Source organism: Corvus hawaiiensis, chromosome 6 (genome assembly GCF_020740725.1).
Source record: "Corvus hawaiiensis isolate bCorHaw1 chromosome 6, bCorHaw1.pri.cur, whole genome shotgun sequence".
Taxonomy (NCBI): domain Eukaryota; kingdom Metazoa; phylum Chordata; class Aves; order Passeriformes; family Corvidae; genus Corvus; species Corvus hawaiiensis.
In genome coordinates this window covers 10,730,278-10,755,071 of record NC_063218.1, presented here as the reverse complement: position 1 = coordinate 10,755,071, position 24,794 = coordinate 10,730,278, and the positions used below count along the sequence as shown (strand labels likewise).

At 42.2% G+C, this 24,794-nt stretch overlaps 1 protein-coding gene across 1 annotated transcript in view; it reads left to right on the top strand.

The window, feature by feature from the left end:
• RCOR1 (REST corepressor 1) overlaps positions 1–21,647 on the top strand; it is an 81,079-nt gene extending 59,432 nt beyond the window's left edge. Inside the window, exons 5-12 of the mRNA XM_048307249.1 lie at positions 1,736–1,897; positions 4,458–4,576; positions 8,158–8,236; positions 12,835–13,029; positions 14,008–14,085; positions 14,255–14,312; positions 14,866–15,095; positions 17,223–21,647. Coding sequence (XP_048163206.1) covers positions 1,736–1,897; positions 4,458–4,576; positions 8,158–8,236; positions 12,835–13,029; positions 14,008–14,085; positions 14,255–14,312; positions 14,866–15,095; positions 17,223–17,264 — 963 coding nt within the window. The 3' untranslated portion in view covers positions 17,265–21,647. The remainder of the gene's footprint in view (positions 1–1,735; positions 1,898–4,457; positions 4,577–8,157; positions 8,237–12,834; positions 13,030–14,007; positions 14,086–14,254; positions 14,313–14,865; positions 15,096–17,222) is intronic.
• The last annotated feature ends 3,147 nt before the right edge of the window (positions 21,648–24,794 follow it).

Below are 24,794 nucleotides of genomic sequence, written 5' to 3'. Positions count from 1 at the left end.
AGCTCCGGCAAGGCAGACACTTCAGCTGGTGGTGCAAACAGCTGTGGGTGGTTATGCTGAGCTGTAGCAGTCACAGACTTTTGGAAGCACCACAGTAAGTCATGCTGTGACTTGGGCTTTCCTGCCAGCCTTTGTCAGACACCCTGGGACAAAGGAGCCTGGGAAAGCCCTGTGCTCACCTGTGTGTGAGTGCAGAGTTCTTCCAGGGGAGCACAGGCAGGGATGGAAGAGGAATACTGATCTCCTGATAAACAGGCCTGTAAGGAAAACCTTTTTGTTTGTCTCTTGCTTTATGTAAGCAGCTCTCCCCTCAGTCCCCACTAACGCCTCAGTGCTACCCTGTCCTCCCAAAATGTCTCGCTCCTTGTTTATCCTCTCCTTCCTCATAGGGATATCAGGTAGAGCTCATATCTGAAGCTGAAGGAGGATGTCAGGGGAGAGAAAACTCAGTCCTTCATGACTGCAAAATAGTTTCTTTGACCCCATCCTTGCCAGAATGGCTGTGTGGCTCCTGTGACATCTCGAGTGCCTGTGCTGCAACCAAGACTACTACTTGTTTTGCACAGTGGCAAAAGGGAGGAGAAGGTGTCCTGGCAGCGCTGAGATCTTGTCCAGTAGGGTCTGGGAAAGATCTTGGATAACACCAACACTTACATGCATACTCTCTGGAGAATCTCAGGGGCATGAGATCCTGTAAAGGAACTGCCTTTTTGTATAGCAAAGCATAATGGGGAAACCCCGATTTTGGAGGGATTTTGTAACGCTGGGTGGCCAGAGCGAAACTACTAGATGAGGGTAACTATGGCTGTGAAACCTGAGCTGAGTTTGCATATGATGAGCATGTTACTCTTGCATTTTACTCAGCATGTTAGGGATTGTTTTCACTTCACAGCAATTGTGAAAGGCTGGTTTTTAGCTCTGCAGAGTCAGGCCTTCCCAAAATGACTCGCAGTGGTTGCTGGCATGCCAGAGGTGGTGATGTGTCATAACACACAGGGGCTGTGGACCCCTGGGAGACGGGGGCTGTGCATGAGTGTCTCGGAGACAACAGGAGGAGAATGGTTTGCAGGTGGTGAAATGCAGCACAGGCACTTTGTCTTTGGAACTGAGAACCAGAGACTGCAACAGCAAAATGAGGCCTCTCTCAAGGGAATAAAAGAGCAGCCCCCAGAATGAGTGAGATTTATTCCTCCTTTGGGCCAGGGACTTTTTAGCAGCAAGTCAAGGTAGTGCATGTTCTCTGCCTTTCCTTCTTCCAGTTCTTCTTTCATTCTTTTCCCCTTCCCCCTCAGAAAGAACCCCCTAAACAACTATAAAAACCCCCAGTCAACTAAATCATCCCAATTTCCAGGAAATGGAGTCCAGCACTGGAAAGAAGCTGCCTTTTGTCCAGTTTTTTGTAGGTAGACTCCCCAAGCCTTTGCTCAGCTTATCTGTGCATACCATGATCAGTAAAGCCGGAGTAATTTCTTAAGTTTTTTCTTCCACCTTTCTGTTGCTAGTCTTTTGTTACATGACTACCTGTGTGGTTTTGATAAACGTCGGGCTGGTCTTCACAGCCTAGGTAGGTGGCAGATTCCAGGTTTCTTGCACTCAGAAAAGCATCTGATGTAGCTGAGAATTAAAATTGTGTCTAATGTGTTGCCTAAGAAAAATGTTGTAGCTCTCCCTTTCCATTTTCCAGTAATGTTTCTTTTGATTACAGTTTTCACCTTGGTGTCTGTATTATTTCTAGGCTCTTGGGATGCTGTTTTGGCACAAGCACAACATTGAGAAGTCTTTGGCAGATCTGCCAAACTTTACTCCATTCCCAGATGAGTGGACGGTGGAAGACAAGGTCCTGTTTGAACAGGCCTTCAGTTTCCACGGGAAAACCTTTCACAGGATCCAGCAGATGGTAAGTGGTGTTGCAGGAGTGGAAAAGCAGAACAGACCGTCATCTTCAGTGCAGTTTGTGCTAAATGTGTGTCTAATGCTTTTGGGAGAGAACAGGCCAAAGGGGATGTTAGAGGAAAAATGCTACCATGAATAGAAAGAAACAATGTTATTCCCAGAGTCTCTGTAGAAGTATTTTCCTAAAGTGCTTTACTGGTTCAGGATAAACTTTATGATTTTTGTTTTGGTTGGAAATTACAGTTTTCAGTCCCCTGTGTGCTATGGTAGTGTTTGTCTCAGCTGGAGTTCAGGCATGGTCTGTACACACATGCCCACACGTATGCAGTAAAGATCATCTTTGTGCAAAGTTGATTTCCTTTCTTACAGCCTGATTTTTAGGAATTAATTTTACTTAATGACAAAGTCTGTGCTTAATGTGATTTGGGACTGTCAGTGGATGCTGTGATAGATGTTTATACATCATTGCAAGTGTTCAGTCCTTTGCTTTTGGTTGGTAATGATACTGTTTTAAACATATGATTGAAAACTTCAAGGGTAGGTTTCTGCCTGAAAGGAAAGTGCTGGGGAGTGTGCAATTTTCTTTTGAAAGAGGGAGAGGATAGGATGTAAAAATTTTTTGTTAATTGTATCTTGAGAGTGTCTTTAAGGGTTCATCAACTGGGTGGGAACTAGACTTTGTTATTTGTTCTCCTTCAGTAAAGTAGCCTCTTGAGTGTTCCAGCAGGACCCAGTTCCACTGGCTCTGACCCTTTGAAGTGAGCCTAGGCTGTTGCCATCTGTTCAGCCTCTTTAAAGCACATGTGACACAGGTCTGTGTTGGTTATCCAGCTGAAAAGCGAAAGGTGACTTGCCTTCTAAGGATGAAGGTCCCTTTTCAGAAGGGTGGCAGAAAGAGGCCTGTTTTTGTCATGCCTTCCTTGATGTTCCTTGTCCTTCACTGATGTTCATTTCCAAATGTTCTTGGAGTCCTAGGGTCTCCCACTCCCTTGGATCCAGGTGATGGAACTCTTCAAGAGTGTAGCTTCTTTTCTTTATTCCTCTATTCTTATATAGGGGGGGAAAATAGGGCAGGAGAATGTCCTGGGGAAAAAAGAGAACATAAAGCCCATCCTGTTGGTGGGTTAACTGCCAAAGCAAGAAATTCTCAATTTGGTTTATGTGCAGAAGCATGGTGCTCTGTCCCTGAGTGAACTGCATTCCAGTACAGGGATGCCAAGCTTGTGCACTGTTCCCTAGGTAATGATATTTTTTTACTGTTGCTCCCAGGAAAGCGATTGTGCATGAAAGGAATTAAATGGCACAAAGCTTTGTGTTTAGCAGGGGACAGGAATCAATGGCTCAGGAGCATGTTAGTTGTTAGTTTATAGATGCTGCCCCATTAGCACCCGTGCAGATTGGAACTGAGGGGAGAAATCTCCAAAGCCAGAGAATGAAAGGCGAGTTACATTATTTACCGGAGCTGGTTCTGATATTTTGGCACTCTTAGCAGGGGTTTATAGCCAAGTGGCTGTTTGTCATGAACAGCCTTGTCCCTGAGTTTGTTCTGTGGAACTCTTTTTAATTTCAGAACACCAGCCTCTTGCATGGCTGTTGGCATCACAACATTGACTTAGTACCTGTGCTTTGTCAGCACCAATGGATTTCTGCCTGTGTGCAGCTGTGGGCCAGAGTGGGACTGCTGGTGTGATCTGTTATTAGAACCTAAAGTCAGTCTGCAGTTCGAGAACCAGGCTTGTCTCGAGTGAAGACTTAAACTGCAGTGTCTAATTGAAAGAGATCTGGCTCTTGCTCACAGTCTTGTTTTCCTCCCTACCTGCTCTGCCCTCCAAATTGAATCAGACACTTAAATAAACATTCATCAGAAAAGGCTGGACTTTAACCTTTTAGAAGTCCTGTGTAAGAGCATCCATGTAGAGTACCTCAAAAGTAGAGAATTAGTCTTAATGTAGTTTTATGCTTTTTGGAGGCAGACTTTTCTTTCATTGCTCCAGGGTAATGCCATTAGTGTAAGAGGACAAAAAAAAATATTTCTGTTTTCCTGTACCCTCAGTTCACCATACAGTAACGTTTCACCTTTTGAAAACATCCTTTGTTGAGACCTTTGTCATGTGAATGGTGTGAATAAACCTATTTAACCAAACGTCAAAGGTATGCTTGGGGTGATTGCAATTCAGCAGTTTCTGTGATTGTTTACATGTGTCTGTGTTGGCTTTTAGGTTTGTTTTGGCTTTTAAACTGTTATCTCAGTTTCAAGGCCTCATTTCAGATTTGCTCTTGCTGTGTTTCCCCTATGCTGGAGGGAACCAGCTACTCGACTGGTGAGTGGAAGCTTGCTGAGATGCTCTTTAGAGATCTTGATGTCCTAAATAGTAGTCACTAACCTGAAACACTCCCCCATAGATCATTTTTGGAAAGGTTGCAGAACTGCCTTGCTTGAGCCTTTGAGAGAATCCGATGTAAAGAGGTCAGATGTTCCTTGGAAAAACCAGACCAATTTTATGTGAACTTCTGGGGGATACTTTACATACAAACATATAAAAGGATACATGTTTAATTTACAGCTTCCTGACAAATCAATAGCCAGCCTGGTGAAATTTTACTACTCCTGGAAGAAGACAAGGACTAAAACTAGTGTGATGGACCGTCATGCTCGTAAACAAAAAAGGGAACGTGAGGAAAGGTAGGTTTGCAAGCAGAAGGGCTGTGTATTGCCACACACTGATTTCTTTAGTCTATCCCAGAAATTCCTGTTAGCTTGTAAGAAACTAGATGTAGGATTTTCCCCAAAACGTTTCCTGGTACCACACCTTTCCCCACCCCTCTTCCCTGCTGTGCATGTTTTGCTTTGCTTAAAGCCAAAAGGCAGTTGGCAGTTAGCTGTGCTCTGTTTTTTGACACTGCAATTCCTGATTGCCCTGTAGTGCACTGGTTACAGTCCCACCATTCTAGAACTTTTTCTCTGATACCGCTTGAGGGTTGGGAAATTGAAATTAAAGCTGTTTACAATCTGATTGGCACTGTTGTCAGCAGAGCCAGAAAAGCTGATAAGCAGGACAGTAAAAGGAATTAATGAAAGAGCTGAAATCTGCCTTTATTTCCTCCATGTGATGCTCAGCAGAGTGAGAATGTGCACCTGATACAGGAAACAAGCTCCAGTGCAGGACCCCTCTCAGCCTGTGTCTGTACACGCACAGACCCTTCCTCTCCTGCCCCTTGGAAAACTGTGACCAGCATAAGGCTGCCAGGCCAAGCTCTGTTCTCTGAGAAGGATGAAGTTAAGGCTCTGTTTTTGAGTGACTGAGAAGAGGGTAGCTGTCATGGTTGAGCATAGTTGGGGTTTTTAGTTAAAGAGGGCTCTATCAGCCACAGAAGTGATTCTTTTGCAAAGAGGTGCTTACAGCTTCCTCTAGACCCGACAGAACCAATCAACTGGCTAGTTTGAATACTGGCAACTTTTTTAAGCCACTTGAGAAGCTTGACACGCCTCTGTGATCCACATTTAAGAATGAACAAACCACTACAACAGTAGCACAGGGGAACAGCCAGAGCTGTTCCAGGGAATGCTGGGTGCTTTGGGATTTGGGTGAGGCTGGTGGTGTTCAGGAGGTCATTAGCTACTGAGCTTTACCAGATGAGCTTGACTCATGCTTTTTCTGCAAGCTCACCCTCCTGGATACCCATGCAAGCCCTTGAAGGTAGGTCAGCCAGTGGCCTTGTGCGTATTGCTGTATCTTTACAGTTACTGCCACTTGGTGACTTCACCTAGTTCTGGAGCTGAAAAAGCCTCAGAAATGCAGAGGTTTCAGGTGACTGTAAGGAAAACAATCCCTCTGAACAACAGCAACTCTGTCTGCTTGATGCAGGTGCCTTCTCAAGCTGCTCTAAAATGCAGTTAATGTCTTTGCAGACCAAACTTGAGGTGTGCCAGCCTTTGCAAGACTTGTGACATAATTGGGCAAAATTCTGCAAAAGTCTTTCCCCTCAGAGGAGGTGTTGCATTTTCCAGTTGGATGTTTGCTGGCTCCACTGCATATGACCAAGTCTTGTTGGGGAAGGGGAAAGAAATGTGTTTCTAGGGTTGAGCTGTGCTACACCAATGACTCACTCAACCTCTCCCATCTCTCCATTAGGTCAGCAATACTTGCTTAACAGGCAGGGCCAGGGAGAATACTGCCAGCCAACTTTGTCCAGTATTTGGTTGGCTTTCTTTGACCCGAGTCTCTTTTTCCATTCTGTTCTTTTCTCTTCTCTGCAAAGACTTGTCTGGTTTTCTGCTCCCCATCCTGGTGGTTGGGTTTTTTTTGTTTTAGTTTTCCAGTTTTCTTACTAATTTATTGGGGGAGGGGAAATATTTCATATGCAGTATGTGTTTGTCTTGTACTATGTAGTTTAGGGTCTTTTAATACTGCCTCTCTGTTTTTGTTCTGTGCTCACAAATGAAATTACTCCAATTGAGAAATACACCTCTCAGTACCTATGCCTGTTTGCTGGGAAAAGTAGCACCTCAGACCATCTGGTGAAGGGGAAAGAACTGAATGGGCTGCCATGTGCTGTAATTTTGTAACCTTTGAGGAAGGCAGCTGGAGTGGAAATGCTTAACTTGATTTACATCTGCAGCGAGCTAAGCACCAGGCCATCAGCTTGATGTTTGATTTCTTCCCCTCCATTATGTAAAAACAGTCAAACCCCTACACCCCCAAGGGATTTGTCAGCGCTGCATGCTGGGTGAGTTTAGGGTCCCTGGATTTTCAGGTTGTATTGTGCCAGTCGGTGTTGGCAGAACTTCAGAAGTGTTCTTTGGTTATAGCAATCAGTGTCTACAACTGCAGAAATGAAGGGGTGGGCTTTAATCTAGCTCATGTCTAGGGAACTTGCTAGAATACAAGAGCAAACTGTCAGCATAGCAAAGACTGTTGTGAAAAGGCTGAAATCTGAACCCAGGTGAGAACGCAAGGAAGTTCTTTTGGAGATGGGGATGAGAGGAGGCAATCTGAGGTATCTCACTCAAGTACCTCTATATCCCTTTTGTGGCTAGGCAGGGAAATTCCCCAACCCCTCAGATTGTCACTAATACAACTCCCAGTGCATTCAGGTTTTCAGCAGCTGTTCTAAGTTGTATGTGAGGGGCTTTGTGTGTGCAGCTCTGGGAGGGGATGCCTGGGAATTGATTCCCTGGAATCATCATTACCCAGACTAAGTCTTGTGAATTAGCTGGTGAGCCAGGTGGCTTGGGAGAGCAGAAGTGGCTTGTACAAGTGACTGCTCTTGTGGAAAAGGATGGCAGCCTGTTCCTCCTTAGGATGTGGCTGCAGCAGGGAGGTGGCCATGTGAGTGCTACAGCCAAGCTCACCAGCACATGCTGTGCCTGCTATTCCCTGCTCCCTGTGCGTACAGCCCTGCCCTGCACTGGAGCTGTGACATGCCTGCACCAGTTGATGCTCCTCAGCCTAGGCTATGAAGTTTGACATGACAAAATAGGTTTATTTTTTTGATTAAAAAAAAAAAGCTTTGATTACATCAGCTTATTTCTTCTGTTTCTGGGCATTGTTTCAAATGGTGCAATTAACTTTGGTTGTGTACAGTACAAAAATGCTAAATGATGAAAATGCATTTGATTTAATGTGTGGTTAAAATTCCACTGAAGCCAGACTGGACAGGTGTGCCAAGGTCACTTTCAATATGGCCCCAATTTTATGCCTATTATTACTCTGTAACTGATAACATCTTTTTCTTTTCCAGGGGAGAATGAAATGTGAGGCTGTCACTGAAAAAAAAAAAGAAAAACCTAATGTTTTTTGTGCTTGTTTTTGAGGGAGTTCATCTTGTGCATGTCTGTTTTGCTAAATATTAAGTAGTTGTATGAAATCTGTTTTTTAGCTACTTAATGTATTTATTTCTTTCTGTCTCAGTTTGCCTGAAGTAAAAAAGCTAAGTGTCCCGTGTTCTTCAAAAGATAACTTGTGGAATTAATTTCATGTCTCTTGCCTCCATCTGTGTAGATTTATTTTACCTAAGTACACTGCTGAGAAGTGTTCCTGTATGTACTATCTTCAGAATTAAGAATTTATTGACTTAAACCAAAACCAAATAAAATCAACAGCAAAAAAACCCACCAACCCCCCCAAAACCCCACATCCTGGGAATAAAACTAACGAAAGCTGTTGGGCTTGCTATGGCATTCATGCATTTGTTTTAGCATGTTATTTATAGAAAAAGAGAGCCTCACAAACTAATACAGTACTGTTTGCTTTTGTCTTCCAGTGAGGATGAAATGGAGGAAGCAAATGGAAATAACCCTATTGACATTGAAGTTGAACAAAACAAGGAGAGCAAAAAGGAGGTATAATTCTTTTTCTTACTTCTGTAAAAATGAAAATGTTTACTTACTAGTTACTTCATGTAGAAGCTGCAGTATCTAATTTTCTTTTTGTGCTTTGTATAGTTGTCATACAAGAAAAGAAGAATTGTCTTCAGAATTATTCTTAGATTAAGACAAGTATAGATAAATAAGTTATTTATCTATTATTATCTATTATATCTCCATTATGGATAGAGCTGGGAAAATTTAAGACTTTACATCCCATGATAATATACTGTGTGATTGTTTCCAGTCTCTTTTATCTTCTTCTTGGCTGTGTTAGCTTAAACCACCACCCTTAGTGGTTTACATCAACCCAACTGCATGGAGATGGAGTAGAAGCACATTCCCCTGTGGAGATGGCTTGGTGGAGGGGAAATACATCCTTTTGTTCTAGGTAGACCAACAAAAGTGTGTTTATGTACACGTTAAGCTCTAAGGTATATTCCTGATGTATTGAAATCCCCATCAATAGTTGTCATTTCAGTAGCACCAGGACTGCAGCTATATTTGTGAAAAGTAAAGGAGAAAGTTTTTGTGACCAGTTAATTTTGTCTGGCAGAGTGGCCTTAACCTGTTGTTATGTCAGCTCAAAATGTAGTACTTGCATCTCACTTCAAATACTTCATTTTCAGTGGGCATAGAGTTCTGGATGAAAATAGTCACACAAATACAACAGTTTTGAAAACCTAGCCTACAGGAAAGCATGTACTTCATCTTCATGTATATAACCTGCAGGTTACCTGTTACTAAATAAAAACATCTCGTTCAGCAGCGTGGGTTGTATGTGTGAGTGAGTTACAGGAAAATGCTTAAGGCCTTCTCTCCTTGAAGTTAGCTCCCTTTCCTGTTTTTTTCTAGCCTGATTCCTTTCCCACAGTCATTCTATTTCATTTCTTAATTTTTTTAAAAGATCATATTTAGGGAAAACCTACTAGAAATATTTAAAAACATGATCCCACACAGTCAAAAAAAAGTCCCAGACCAACAGTTTTGTCAGTCACTGTCAGTGAGATTAATGTCTCCAACAAACAGTTTTGAATGGAAATAACTGAAAAATCACAACATTCCCATCTGCTCTTCTCCCACGTTGAGAGTGCTCTAGAATTTCCAGGAAAGTTTAGCTGTTGTTTCCACGGAAGGAACCAGCACCCTTAATGTCTTCCTAGGGGCAGAGTGGATGAGAAGCCATTTGTATTAATCATTACAAGAAACTGAGTTCTCAGAAGCGTCAGCAGGAAGCTTCCAGACAGGAAGGATTCTCACTTGGCTAAGTTGCAGCTGTGTACTGCAGCTCTGTAGTGTTTTGTAAATAATACTGTTATCTCATTCTCCATCATTTAAATAAATTTACAGTTCAGACTTTTCTGTAAGCTCTTCAAAAGCTTGCCTCTGTAAAAGAGCTCCCTTCAACCCCTTTTATTACTTCTTCTTCCCAACCAATGCTGACATGTTCTGAATTTGCTGCAGAAGAGGGAAAGGTAGTTCTTCACCAACTTGGCTGCATCTCTTGTAAGGCCAAACCAGATCAAATGTCTGGTTTGGACAGTTACCATCAAGACATTTTTGCAGAAAATCTTAGTGTGGGAGGAGGCTTTGTGCCCTCCTTGTCATGCTGGTACAGGCCATGGCCCTCCAACTAATATGAAACTCATGGAACATATGCAGTCTGGCTGTGTATGCCATGGCAGGCAGCCTTGTGGGGACTCTGTTGGACAGGGATTGTGCTGGAGGGCAAAATGAAGCTGACAGCCTTCATAGCCTGTTGAGAGTTTAGCTGAGGTTGTTCAGTCTGGAGAGGAGGAGACTCAGGGGAGACCTTTATCACTCTCTACAACTACCTGAAAGGAGGTTGTAGAAGGTGGGAGTTGGTCTCTTCTCCCAGGCAATCAGTGACAGAATGAGAGGAAATGTCCTCAAGGGGAGGTTCAGGTTGGACATCAGGAAGAATTTTTTCACTGAAAGAGTAGTTAAGCACTGGAATGGGCTGCCTGGAGACACAGTAGAGTCACCATCCCTGGAGGTGTTCAAGAAACAAACAGCTGGACGTGGAAGTTAGTGCTGTGGTTCAGTTGACAAGGTAGTATTTGGTCAAAGGTTGGACTCCATGATCTTGGAGGTCTTCTCCAACCTTAATGATTCAGTGATTCTGATTTTACAGTACCTGAACTCAGGGCTTATTGAAATGCCGAGAGAGAGAGAGAGAGAGAGAGCAGGTAACCAGGAGGGGATAAGATCGTTCTTGATCATTAGGTTTCTTTTAAGGATGTGGTCAGATGTACAAGGGCTATTGTGTGCCAGCAGCCCAGTACTCTTACTGTAAAGAACCTCCCTGTCTCAAACCTGCAGAGATGGTTTCTTTCAGCTGTGAGACCTGCTGATTGCTATCTGACTTGCCCAGTAACACTGGGATTTCTCAGAGTATCTGAAATCTCTCATCTGTTTCTTCTTTTGGGGATCATTGGAGGGGGAATCTTCATTTCTCATTTTCTTCTTTACTTTCAGTGTTAGTGCAGCTGTTCAGGTTTCCTCACATAGTGACTCCATAATACTGAGGTCATGACCTAGACCTGCTTTCTTTGTATCTCCCTTGTTCCTGGAAGTGCCTCCCACTTCATCCTCTGCTACATAGCTTGAGATAGTTTTATCTTCTTTTTACGTAGTGAAATCTGAGGAAGGGAACTTTGTATTAAGGGGTATGTAAGACTGAAGTGCACTGGATAGCAGTGGCAATATCTAAATAAACAGGAGCACTGCTAAATCCCTTCTAAATCCCTTCATTTTAATTCTCTCTGGTTTTCAAAAATTGATTTAGTTCTAGAGAGAAATGTGTGTGGCCAGGAAAGAAGAGTTTCCAGGACAGAGTAGATGTTCCAGTTTTTGCTGGGGCCTAGAGGCATTTGGAGCTGTCAAAAATTGTTCTGCTGGAGCTCTGGTTCTTGTCCACAACACAAAAGAGCTTTGCATTTTTTGAACGGTGTAAAACAGTCATTTGAAACTGCTTTCATTTTTCTTTAATGTTGAGGGTTCTGGGATGTTTGCACTGCAGGCATTCCATGTTGGTCAACTGACAGCCTGAACCTGTAGTGAGACATTGCTGCGTGGTCCTGGGAAGCAGTGTATGTAGATGAAATATGAGTGGATCTGAAATGCCTGTCCATGCTGAATAATTTACCTGGCTCAGTTATCAAAGTGCTTCCTTCTGAAGCAGAGTTCAGAGCTTGCCTCACTTGTTCATAGCTAAACCAGTCTGGTTTCTCCTGCTCACCGCTCCCATCTGCAAAGAGAAATAGGGGTATCTGTCCTGCAATGGCAAGAATTATCTCTTGCCTCTTGCCTTGTCCTAGGAATCATATCTCACGGAATACTTTGTACCAATGGACAGCAGAAAAAGGTTGAGAGCAGCCAATTGTCCACATTGCTGCTGCTATGAGGCTCTGGCCTTTGTGCTCATGAGGAGGGTGGAAGCTTTTATCTGTGGCAGCTGTGCTGGAGTCCTTTGGGAGTCAGAACCTCATGCTTACTTGGGGTTTCGTCCTCAGCCTCGTGTGGTTTCAAGTGCAAGCATTCAATGCTCACTAATGAGCAAATGCCACAAACTGTAGAAACTACATGTAGCTGCAAATTAGGAGGAAAACAATAGCACCAAATGAAGCCAATGTGTTTAAAGCTGGCAGTGATCAGGTAGAGGATTTGGATGTACAGCCTTCCCTCTCTGCTTTTTCTCTCTTTGCCACCCTTCTTCTGTTCTGTGTTCTTGGCCAGGTTCCAGTCACTGGGTAACAAATCTTGGGTATGAGTTGATTGTTGAATATAACTTCTGGAGGAAATGGTTTTGCTATCTTAGAATCAGGTGTGCTCTTGAAGAATCTGGAGTATAGTGTCCTGGCTATCTACCTGTCTTTGCTTTAGACATAAAGGATAAAAATAGTAAGTGGTCTGTGAAATACTCTTTTTCCAAAAAAGATTTAAAGTTTATTTTAGGCACAACTGCACCATTTTGATGGAACAGTTGATACACAAATGCTATGCAAGAAAACCTGGCTTCCTAGAAATGGTGTCACGATCTAAGAACTATCCCATTGTCACCTCACTCCTTTATCCTTTGCCTTCAAATAAATCTGGTTTATTCCTTCTCCTGTCTGGTAGGTAGTAAAACAAGTCTCAGTAAACTGTTTTAGTTGTGTTCTTTCCGTCTCCACACTTCACTTTGTTTCCTTCTGGTGTTCAGTTAAACTGGTGTGTTCAGACCTGATGATGAAAACAAGAAGAAGGAGTTTGAAAATAACCAGGACATTTAACTGCTGCAAAATTGGGCATCTGTCTCCCAAAATGAGAATGGGCAGAGAAGGCAACCACAGTATCTCTGTAAACACTGAAAGCTGCTAAAGAAAATGAGAGATTTGTATAAGACAGTTTGTGTGACATGCCACTTAAAGCAAAAATGTCTTCCTGTCTGCAAACTGGCTTTGTCATTCTCCAGCCTTTGATGGTGGCTAAAAGAGTCACAGAATGGTTTGAGCTGGAAGGGATCTCTAAAGATACCTAGTTTTGTAAAATGACTGACTGCTGTTTGCCAGGTGCCGCCTGCTGAAACTGTCCCTCAGGTGAAGAAGGAGAAGCACAGTACACAGGCCAAGAACAGAGCAAAGAGGAAACCTCCCAAAGGAATGTTCCTTTCCCAGGAAGATGTGGAGGCTGTTTCCGCTAATGCAACAGCTGCTACCACTGTACTCAGACAACTGGACATGGAATTAGTCTCAATCAAACGACAGGTATGAACGGGATTGTACAGGAGTGACTGCTGGGTTTGCTGGTAGTGCCTTTTGCAGTCTGCAAAGTTTGGCAGGAATTTGTAGTTTGGCAGTGATGATGCACAATGCTACGTGCCTTAGTTGGCAAGCTGCTGTCCTTGTGCTCTGAATGCAGCTCTGGGTTTTACATCTCTTGTGTTTTAGTTCTGTGGGCAAGCCTACTTTAGACCTGAAGTGAAGCAAGGAAAAGTTCATAGCAGGGACTTGAAGGAACATTTGTTGGCACTTCACATTTCTTGCAGTTCAGAATTCCTTCTATTTTAACTGTAACTTTCCTGTGGTGACATTGGTTTCAGCAGCGTCTGATTTCCATCTACAGCAGCTGTTTCCTTTGCCTTTTCATGTGGTACTTCTAGAAGTGGCAGATATGTTTGGCTTAGTCCTTCCTAGACAGGTATCATACAAACTTCCTATGTACCCTTTGCTTCCCTGATGGAGCTAACAAATGTTTTTCAAATATTTGTGAGTAAATAGAAGTTTGCTACATGACTTTGTTGCCTAGATCTGAGAATTTTGCAGTTTCTAAAGCAGAGATCTGTCTCAAACTCTTTATTAAACTTAATAGAATTGGTATTTTGGCCTGAAGCCTTTTTCTTGGCACTCTGGGAGAACCTGAACTCTTCAGCAGTCTTTGATCCATTACTTGCTGCAAATGGGGTTGGTCTTCTTACGCTGGGCTTTATACGGACCTAGAAGTTGGGGCAGTTCTTGCTCCAAATAACTTGTAGACAGCAGAGCATAAATTAAATGGGATCTTCTGATTTGCCAGCTGCTTCTGCTTTACATTATTCCAATATAGCAAACTCTCTTTTTGGAAAAGGGAGGCTGTGAGGAAAACTGGAAGACTGAGCTTGTGAGGTTCCTGCCAAGGCTGCTGGAAAAAAGCTTGTCCAAAGATATTTATTAATCCTTCTTAAAGGCATGAAACTTTCTTTTCAGATTCAGAATATCAAACAGACAAACAGCGCCCTCAAAGAAAAACTTGAAGGTGGTATAGAACAATACAGACTTCCAGAGGTGAGTTTGTTTTCTGACCTTTGTTAATTGTGAAGATAAATGCTAATGTTATACTTTGACTAACAGTTAATTCCTTGTTGTACTTTTGAGATGTTTTTATGAGCTCAGATACTAGTGAAAGTATATAAATAAAGTTACCTAATTTTTTTTTTTTTTTTTTGCTGTTTAGGTCGTCCAGAAATTTAATGCACGTTGGACCACGGATGAGCAGCTTCTTGCTGTGCAAGGTATGGCACTACAAGTTTATTTGTACTTAAGTTGTTGATAGACAAAACCCTGCTGCATTTCAGAGCTGAGTTTCCCTTCAGTGGCTAATGAGGAGGATTTTGACATTGCCATGTACTAATGCCTGAAGAATGTACTTGAACAAGGAAACAATATTCCCCCTTCCCCTCCCTGGGCAATACAAATGGAATCATATGAAAGTTGGGAAATAATGTCTGCTTGTCCAAGCTTTCAGAAAGTGAAACTCTGCTGGAGTCACTGCTATGCTCTTTGCCTGTGTAACTGTTTCAAGCAGTACAGGCAGATTTACACAGGTCTTGTACATTTGACTCTGCCCATCTTCTGCTACACCTCTATTTTCTTCACTTCTCCAGGGCTTGTTTTAACTATGTCTCTTGCCCAATTTAGACTCTTTTTTTATCCTGGATTAATCTGAAGAAGCTTTGAAACCTTGACAGAAGTTCAGCTTTGGATCTTTATGCTGTGACTTGAGCCTGATTTGTGGTCTTTGTGGAAATAACACACTGCTTTTGTTTCTCTTTTTGTTGCTTTTAGCAATCAGGAAATATGGCCGAGACTTTCAGGCAATCTCTGATGTGATTGGAAACAAATCTGTGGTGCAAGTGAAAAACTTTTTTGTAAATTATCGACGTCGTTTCAACATAGATGAAGTTCTACAGGAGTGGGAGGCAGAGCACGGTAAAGAGGAGACAAATGGAACCAATAGCCAGAAGCCTGTAAAATCCCCTGATAATTCCACTAAAATGTCTGAAGAGGAAGATGAGGTAAATCCAATTTAAAAGTCACATGAAATTCCCAATCTGAGCTCAGTTCAGATAGATGCGTGTGTGTGTATTTATATATATACAGTCTTTGCAAAAGCAATTTTTGTCAATTTCAATCTGTGCATATTTCACTTCATCTGGATATACGATTCTACTACTGATTTCGGGAATTGGGAAGTCCAGGCTTGTATAAAAGTGGAAGGAGAGCAGTAAATTTGTAGCCCTCTGACAGTATGTGTATCTTATCAGAGCGTGGATGTTTTAATATCTCTTACCGCCAAAATGCCATGCATCTTTATCTCACTTGGATCTTTTCCCTGCACTCAGTTCTCCCAGCTCTTCTAGGTTTGGCTTTGTGGGACCATAGTGTCTTCTGAGCCAAAGCTTGCTCTTTCATTTCTGGTGAGTGGTTTCACTCAGATAAAGGGAAGAAAGCTATAAACAAGATGAGTGTGTGAAACTTCACTCTGGAATTACCTAAAGGCAAAGTTACCTGGATTTTACAGCTGTTTCTGTGAAGACAGAAATCTAGGAACAGCCTCTCCTTGATGGAGGTTCACAGAGTTAACACTTGTCCAAAGGCTGTGTAGATTTGAAGTTAACAAAGACTATAGGATGTTTAAGTATGGTAGTTAGTTTAAAAAATATAGTATTAATACAGTCTTGCAGAAGAAAACCTTGGTAGAAGTTTGTGTGTTAAAAATGTCTGATCAAGGACTCCCTTTGGCCTAATTTATAAGACATCTTAGTGCAAAAGCTGTGTATTGTAAATGCAAGCACAGTCAATAGCACAAGGCAAATTTTGGTCGTGCATGGAGGAAAGACTTCTCAGTGTGCTGTATATTTTTGTTGCTCTGATTAGGGCTAGATCACTTGGACATTGTCCAAAAACATCCAAAAAGCAGAACTTCACTGCTTCGCAAACCCTAATAACAGGCAATTCAGAGATGCTTATATTTGGGAACTAAGTCCAAAGGTATGACAGATGAACAAAACCACACTCAGAAAACTTGCCTTCACAGGAGTGTGTGAGTGAAATTGTCCCATTCTTCCAGAATTGAGAGGTGGAGCAAAGCAGCATTGGTACTAGTACATAGCCACCAACTTGAAAGATACGTGGCTCTTGTCACTGTCTTTTCCTGTGACCTGTAGAATTAATGTTGGCAATGCAGAGCTTTTCTTTTCTGAGCCCTCTGAGATCCTTCCTAGCTTCAAATACACCCTTGCTTCTGAAAGTTGAGGTCAAAAAAGGGGGGGTCTCACTTGACACAGGGAAAAAATGGCTTCAGCAGGAACTGGAGTGGGCTGATGTGTGTGGATACCAGAGCAATGAGGATCCCAAACGAGTTGGGAGAGTGGAGGCATGACAGCAAGGTCTGGTAAAGTAGCTACTAGAGCAGCAGTCATGATCCCCAGATTAGTGATGGGAAGTGCCCACTCTGGAGCAGAGCAAGTGCTGAGTGGTGGGAACCAGACCAAAAGAAGCTGTGAATGTGGTGCTCCTGCCTTCAGAGGTAGCATAAGCACAGTGCTGACTCGCTGCCTGTCTCTGTGGTTCTGGGGCAAAGTGAAACGTCATTGGGGTTATGACACAAGTGACCTGCATGGGCTGGGAGTGGGTTCCTGGTCCCTCCTGAGCTGTGCAGCACTGCATGGCGGGTGTCTGCTCTCGAGGGCACTTGCATACGCAGCATCTGGTCAAGTCAGGTGGAGATAGCAGTAGCCAGAAGACTTTGCTGGCCTAACAGTGAAATGCCTCAGGTGCTTTCTCCCTTGGCATGCCTGGCTGTCTGGCCACCAGCCTAGTGAAAAGTTCATCAGGCCTCTGAGGGCTTTGGGCTTTCCCATAGCCTGTGGTTACAGTTCCTTTTCTTTGAAAGGGAGAGGTGAGGCTGCTGTTTATAAAGCAGCATTGACTCCTGTCTTAATTCCTGTGTGTTTACAATCCCAACAACAAATCCATGTGCCTCAGAGTAGGGAAAGGTGCTGGAATTCCTTCCATGTGCCAAGGTTGTCTGTTTTGTCACTGTCAGTACCATGGATCTGGGCTGAAGTTTGGAGATGCAAGAAAGCCTATGTGTATTCATTTTAAACTAAACGTCTGCTTTTTCTCCCCCTTCCCTCCAGGCTACTTCTGTTCTTGATGTCAGATATGCATCTGCTTCGTGAGAAGGTGCTGTAGCCTAGAACAATTTGTGTTGACTACTGTGTTATCCAGGATATCAGGTATTAGCAAACCTCAGACAGCCATCTGCATCATATCTGTGGACAAGCAGCTATTACCAAAAAAAAGGCAAACGCTTCCAGTCCTGTGCTACATCTGCCTTAATCTCCCCTCATTCCTCCATACTGCCTCCACTTTCTTTCAAAAGCACCCAGGTAGTTCAGCTCTCCATTTCACCAACGTCATGCTTAAGCATGGGGACTTCTAGAACCAGTAACACCTGTCTATAAATTTTGACCAACCTTCAAAACAAGGAGCTCCTTAGCAGCCCCACAGTAACTCTACACATTAGGAGTTCTTAAAATACTTGGTCCGTAGGGTATAAGTATGTATTGCTGCATGGCCTTGTGGTCTCCGCTTCCTGTGTATTCTTACGATGACACTATGATTAGTGAGCTTTCTATAAAGGAGGGGCCTGTGCACATGCCAGCCGTGTCAGGTTTGTTCTGCAATGACAGGACATATTAGCAAGCAATCATGAATAACGCAAAGTGATAGGAAATGTTATTTCTAAGGTTTGGTCAGTCCAAGGTTGTAGATGTAACTCATTACACTTCTGGTTTGTGCAATTCTTTCCACTGTATTTGTGTGTTCTTGCTTCATAGAAAGCTCCCTAATTGAGCATTTTATTCCTGTATATTTTAATGGCTTTTATTTAGTGCAAAAGGGAATACTTAACCTGAAACTGTTTGATACGCTATTTAACCCCTGGCATTCAGCATTTGCATTGTAACTTGTTAAGTGAGTGCTACACAACTTTCTTTTTCCTGATCCTCTGTGGGATTAAGTCAAAACAACTTTCTCTGGTGCCTCTCCTTTTGGGGAATATGTGCCTTTTTGCATTTGGCTACCATAGATCACTTTCTGTCCCAGTGTCTCATTCCTCTTCAGAGCGCTGTTTGCCAAAGACATCAAACTGCTTCTCCCAGTAGAAGGTTTGGATGAGGGTTGGAGCACAAAATTCAACCTTCAAGATTTTTTGGTTTCTTGGAAGTATAATGGAGAAGAACTGGGTTAATTTTCATTGGCCATTTTAACCCTTCTGAAGCACACATTGCTTTCATGTTCTGAACCAAAATATGCAATTTAAAATCTAAGAGGTGCTTTTCCAAATACTTGGTGCATGCAGCTTTCAAATCCCAGCCATCTGCTTGGGTGGCCCGTGATGTGGCCTGTCTAGCTGGCTTGTACGAGAACTGTTCTTGCAAGTCCTGTGGGAGGACTTTGCACCTTGAACAAGGTGGTTGCTGACTGCCGAGCTGACAGTGTCCAGGAAAGCTAGAAGCAGCAGTATTACTTCTTGTCTAGTGGAAAGCTGCAAAATAACACTAGTCACAAAGCATTTAAAAATGGTTAATTTAACGCTGTTGGAAGAAACCACCAGGCGTCTTTGCAGGTGGAAAAAAGGACCTTCCTTGCCTCTCTTCCTCTGCCGAGGATTCAAGCCAAGATGGCACACAGTGATGTACAGCACCAGCCTTTCTTAACACAACTTGAAATGAGCTAGCCCATGGCCTGGCCTGCAGCTGAGGTTGGTGGAGCTCGGGGCCGAGCCCCGGACTTGGTGCTGAGGTTTGGCTGCTGGGCTGTGCCATGCTGTGTGCCGTGGTGGCTCCTGCTCTCTGTACCCGAGCGGGGCAGGCTAATCCCAGCTGGGCAACAGAGCCGCTTCTGGCACCTCCCACAGTGTGGTCACAGCCCAAGGAAAGGCAGGGGAGGTGGCCTCTTGTAGCACTGAGATGTGGTCTCCCCCTTGGGCCACGTGTGAGGAAAGTAATTCAACATCAGAAGCTGGGCAGCATCACACAGGCACAGAGCAGGTAGAGATTTCCTAGGGCAGGTTGGAGTGTGGAGCCCCAAAAGGGCCTGTTTCAGCCACTTGGCAGCTCTTTGGGAGCAGTTCCATTCTAATAGCTCCAGAGAGATCCTCCGAGGTGATGGGAGGATGAAAGGGAGCTATTCCCTATCCTCTGTATTGCTGTTTGTGTCTCTGCAGCTGTTGTTGTGAACTGGCAGCTCTGGTGGCTCAGATATTCCTTCAGACCTGTGCCAGTTGGTGCTGGGAGTCTCTTGTGGGAAGGAGTGCTAGGTGTTAGCCAGTGTGAATTAGGAATAAAGACTGGGCAAATAGCACTGTGAATCCAGTTGACAGTTGTGGTGTAAAGCAATGCTGCTCTTTAGAAACACTCGAGTATTAAATATTAAGCCTCCTGCTGGTACCAGCGCATGGAGACAGGTGTGTTGTGGGAGTGATGTGGGAGCTTGTATCCCAGCTGGGGGAACTCATCAGGAGAGGCTTCTGCTGGAGACTTAGATACTTGTGAGGACTTCTCATTGGTTTTTGCCCTCAAATCTGTCCATCTTATGATCAGAAAAGTTGTGTTTTGGCTTCATCCCCATGGGGTAGGGGGAAATGTGTATAATTTGTGATATTAGGAAGAAAAAAGTTGTTTAATTACTTTCAGTTGACTGCTATCTTATTGTAGTTGATACATGCAATATAATAGCACTGTATTTTAAACGTTTCGTTTTTTACATTCTCTTGAACTATGTTTTTAAATGCGATAAAATCATTTTAGCTTTTGAAATGGTTTGACCTTGTTTAGGTGAAGACCCTCTTTTTCTTTTGTTAAATGGGTCAAGCATTAGATACATCAACTGGTTGCATTCTGACTAGAAGGGTCCACAAAGATAACTGCATAAGATAGAATATTCACTTAAATTTTGTTTCTTAAACTATCAATGTGAATGTCATAATTATATATATTTTGTGGAAAATGGGAAATTATTTCTCCTAAGTATAAGTTATTGTGCAAAATATGGTATCGTTAAAGAAAATGATAGTTTAAGTTTTAGTTTTAGAAATCTTAAAGATATAAAAGTGTATTGCATATGCATAAACAAATTTCATTTGTTCTATTTAATTTTTATGTAGTTGTGTAAAGTGCTAGGTAACCTTTTTTCACTTATCCATTAAAACAACCTTGTTACTTGAATATTCGTGTTTAACTGGTTTGAAACAGTGATCAATTTTTGTAATATAATCTTATAACCAAGGGAAAAAAATACACGCCTCAGTTGTGCTTAACAGTAAAGCAACAATGTACAATCAGATGCTTAAGACCATAGTAGCCATACCTGGTAGTGCAACCACAATGGTTGTGTCTCAGTATATTTAATACCAATGGGGATAATGGTTTCTTAATATATTTTTACAAGTTTGCAACCAGGAAGACCCCATAAGTATCCACTAGAACACTTTTTTAATAGTTAAAATAAGAGTGAAACTCTTACTCTCTTAAAGCAGTGTCCTGACAAACATTTTTCTTTCCTGTACAAATACATCAGAAACATTATGTATGAAAATACACTCATTGTCACTTTAAATTTCAGTTTTTATTCTATGAAATCGCTAATATGCTGTTGGTATTCTTGCACACCAAATATGAGCCAAACAGTGCATTACACTAACTTGATCACTGGATTTGTGAACAAAAATCTCCAAGTCATTGAAATGCAAAAATATCACAGGAGATTTTTTTGATAATGCGTTTATTTTTCAAATTGGTATGAATTTGTGCATAGCCCATTCAGCAATGAGTGGGCTGATATTTTCCAAAAATAAGAGAAAAATTATTTTATTTTCTCCAGCTTGTCTTCAGTAAGTCAAAATCTAGTGATCTTGTGCAATGCCCCTAAAGCAAATACTTTCTGCCACTCCCTGGATTAATGCAGCTTTTCCTGTTGATAGTAAAGCACAATTGCAGTGAAAGTTACAGTTCAGAAGATGGAAGGTCAGTATAGTCTATGCATGTTGTATAATAATGAGTGTTTACATTCATATTCTCCTAAAATAAAATTTATACTGGAGTGTATAGTATTCCATTATGTAGATTTTATCAATTTTGTTAACTGCTTATAGATTGCTTAAAAGAAGTTTTTTCAAGATTTTAAAAGATGTATAAGGTTAAGTTTGCAAATATAATGGAAATGCTGTATAGCTTTTGAAGTGACGAAATACTCGTTGGGATTTTAAAGAAAGTATGTTGTAATAATGCTGTTATAAGTAATATTTTAAATGTCTTTTTTGCCTGTTTTCTATTATTCAGCACACTTACTGTGATGAATGTTCATAGCATTATAAAATTGCTTAGCCACTGAAAAGTAACATTTGGGTTTGGATTATTTTACTGTATGAAGAATTATAGTGGGGTAAATTCCTTTGTGAAATTCTACATAATTCATTTTTCTATGATTTCCAATGTTTGCTGACATCAAATAAAATTTTTTCAAGCCATTGATGTAATAAAATATGTAGTAAAATGTTACTGATGTAAAGTGTGGTTCTGATGTGTAACTGATCCCCTACCTTTCAGATTTTGGTCAGGAGATGCAAAAGGGGTTTTCCCCTTCCTGGCAGTGTCATCCCTAAGATAAGGATGACCTGAAGAATAAACTGCTGCCTCTTTGCTTCATGTAAAAAGCACTTGGCTTAACTGTACAAGTTAAAAGATTGTCACCTTTGTCCTACAATGAAAGAAACACATTTAAAATATGTAGGAAAAGGCAGCACTTGTCCTCAAAGTTTAGCAGTATGCAATGTTGCTATTGAAGATGCTCAAAAAGGCAGGAAATTTTGCACCTTGGAATTTTCAGGAAGGTCATGTTTTCTGTCTTCATATGCTGGGGTGCTGCTAGGCACTAAACGTAGAAGCACAGACAAGACTTCGTGGGGCTGTTAGGGTGAAACAGCTTTGAGCAGGCACTCCCAGCAGTGCTCTGGGAGCCCTGGGTTAGCGCAGGACAGGTGGTGAGAAGTTCTCTGCTTTGGTCATGTGTGGTAAAGGCAGCAGAACTCCTACAGCAGGACACTGGTGGTTTCCAGCTCTGCAGCCTATGGAGGGCAGGAATTCGTCACGCCTTTCTATATTGTAAAGCAAAGTGGTGGGGAGGGAGACGGATTAAGGGTTTGGAAGAACAGGCAGCATTTTTGAGAGCTGAGGGTGTTTCCTTACTGGAAAGCATTCCTTGTAATTTTCCTACTGGTAGAGAATATGGTACCAATATTGTAAGGTAGCAATCTGCTTTTTTAGGGGAGGTATTTGACTCGAAGTGCTTAAATCGTCAATACAAACCAGCTCTTCTTGCTCGTGTGCCCCCAACCCCAAAGTAAAAGAGAAACAAATAAAAAAGAAGGAACTTTCCTTCCTTTCCATCAGGGAACATAAAAAGATGAGGAAACAGGGCCTTCCCCTGCCTGAACATGTACTCCTGAGGAGTCTAGAAGCAAAGGTAAAGTAGTGATAATACCACTGGTTTTGAAAACAGAGGGTGCTATATCTGTGCCTGGTAATGGTATGTATTTGTAAATGGGAATGCAGTGTTGAATTAACGCTGTGTTATTCCTGATAGCCTGTCCTACATAAACAGTTTGGAATCTGAATATGGTAGGAGCTGCCTTGCAGGATGTGGTGCAAGCTGGAGTTCAGGCTGAAAGGGAAGAGTTCATTGTTGGTGGTGCTGAGTATGCCGAGGGTCTTAATCTGATCCCCAAGTGTCAGCTTCATGAAGTAACAGTATATAAACCTGGATTTAATTTCATAAACCATCTTCCAGTCTGAAAGATGCAGAGTGATGTTTGAGAGTGAAAACCAGGAATCAAATCTATTATTCACCTCTAAAGCATGCTCTGGCTTACCCACCCAAATAGCCTTTGAAGGAGTAAGAGCAAGTGTAATTTCTGATCTTGCTTTTAGTAAACAGTCAACAAAATGTATATGTACAAACAAACTCAAACGAAACAAAAACATTCTGCAGAGGGCCTGCTGACAGTGGTAGAGAAATTGTTTTCTTTCGCTGCAGAAGAACTAAGGAGAGAATCACTGTAAAATTTTATGGGAACTAAGTTTCTAAGGTCATCAAGAGGGGGATTCTTGAGAACAGTAGCATAGAGGAGGTCTGAACTTTGATAGATGGAGAAATCACCTGGAAGTTTCCCCTAATGGAAGGGAAGAAGTTTGTATGGAGGAAAGCTGCAGCCTATCTTAACAAGTGCAGCAAAGGGCAGGATTTTCTCATTTGGGTAAAAATATTGACCAGATAAGGAGTTCACATTGGGCAGATCAGGAAATGGGAGTAATGTTACGCTGACTTCTTGTTTGTAGCTGGAGATGAGGGTGAGGGAGAGGTGAGGTGTTTGTTCTGACTCTGGATGTGTTCTTAGTTTTCTTGAAACTAGTTTGCAACAGGAGAAGGTGTGTGGAATGATGGAAATAAAATGTGAACTGGGAGATGCTTTTCCCTATCTGCACACTTTGGGGGAACAGACATAATTTGTCTGACATCCAGCATATGAGACTGTGGCTTAGCAAGACCTGAATAAGCTTTTGAAATGCAAGATGGGACTGTGTGTGTGACAAAACAGAACTGATTTCTAAAAGAAAAAGATGAATAGGAGATCTCAGCAGCTGCAGACTTCTTGATGCTGCCTTGTGTATTCAAGGTTTAGAATAAGACACGGTAGAAAGGTGAATTAATGAAATAGAAGAATGGGTGCAGTGGATTTGCTAGAGATCCACGTGTGCCTGACTAGTCTATGGCAAGGTGCAGGATTCATCAGTGGATAAGGATATCACTGCCTGAGCTCGCTGTCCAGAATCCCTTAGAGAGAAATAAGCTTTTCTAGGGTATAATTAATTTAATCCTAAATTAGATGTTGAAAACTGATCTAATGTATTACATCCTGAAAGTGCTTATTCCCTTCCTTATTATAGATCAAGGTAGAGCCTAGGGCTCTGTCTCTGATGTGGGAGCTGGGCATTAACCACGCTGGCATTAACCATGGTGGCATGGCTGCCTGGGCTTAACCCAGGAGGGGACAAGGACTTGGACCCCTCACTGCAGTGCTGGGCATTGTGCTTGGAGCTGGATAAAGAAATGTTGATGCCTCGTACCAGTGCTTTGTGAAGTTCCTCTGAGGTATTGTGTTCCTGACAGAAGATACAGTGGGGAATCTGGGATGGTTGGAAACTTCTGGAGCTCCTAGACAAGTATGTCCTCCTCGAGATCCCAAATCTTCATTGCTTGTTGAAATTTGCCTCTGATTACAGAATTAGCTCCCCAGTGGCTTGGAATCTTTTAAGTGCTTTGGAAATGTACCTTTATTGTGTGAGGAACCTCACTGGGCCAAATTTCCATTCCTTTGAGCCCTGTGTACCACCTGTGTTGAAGGGACAGTTCAGGTAAAAAGCATCCTCTGAAGAAGTGTCACTAATGCTGAAAATATACTGGTATATTTTCTACCATTTTTAGCCTTTCCAGTACAACTTTAGGGACAGCTTTTCTAAGGCCAGAAGTAGCTTTGTGTCTCTTATCAATATGTTGTGCTGTTAATGCTCTCGAAAAAATAAATTAAAACCAACTATTAATAAACCGAACCCAAAAGCAGTCAATTGGATGTTCTCCTTTAAGCTAAT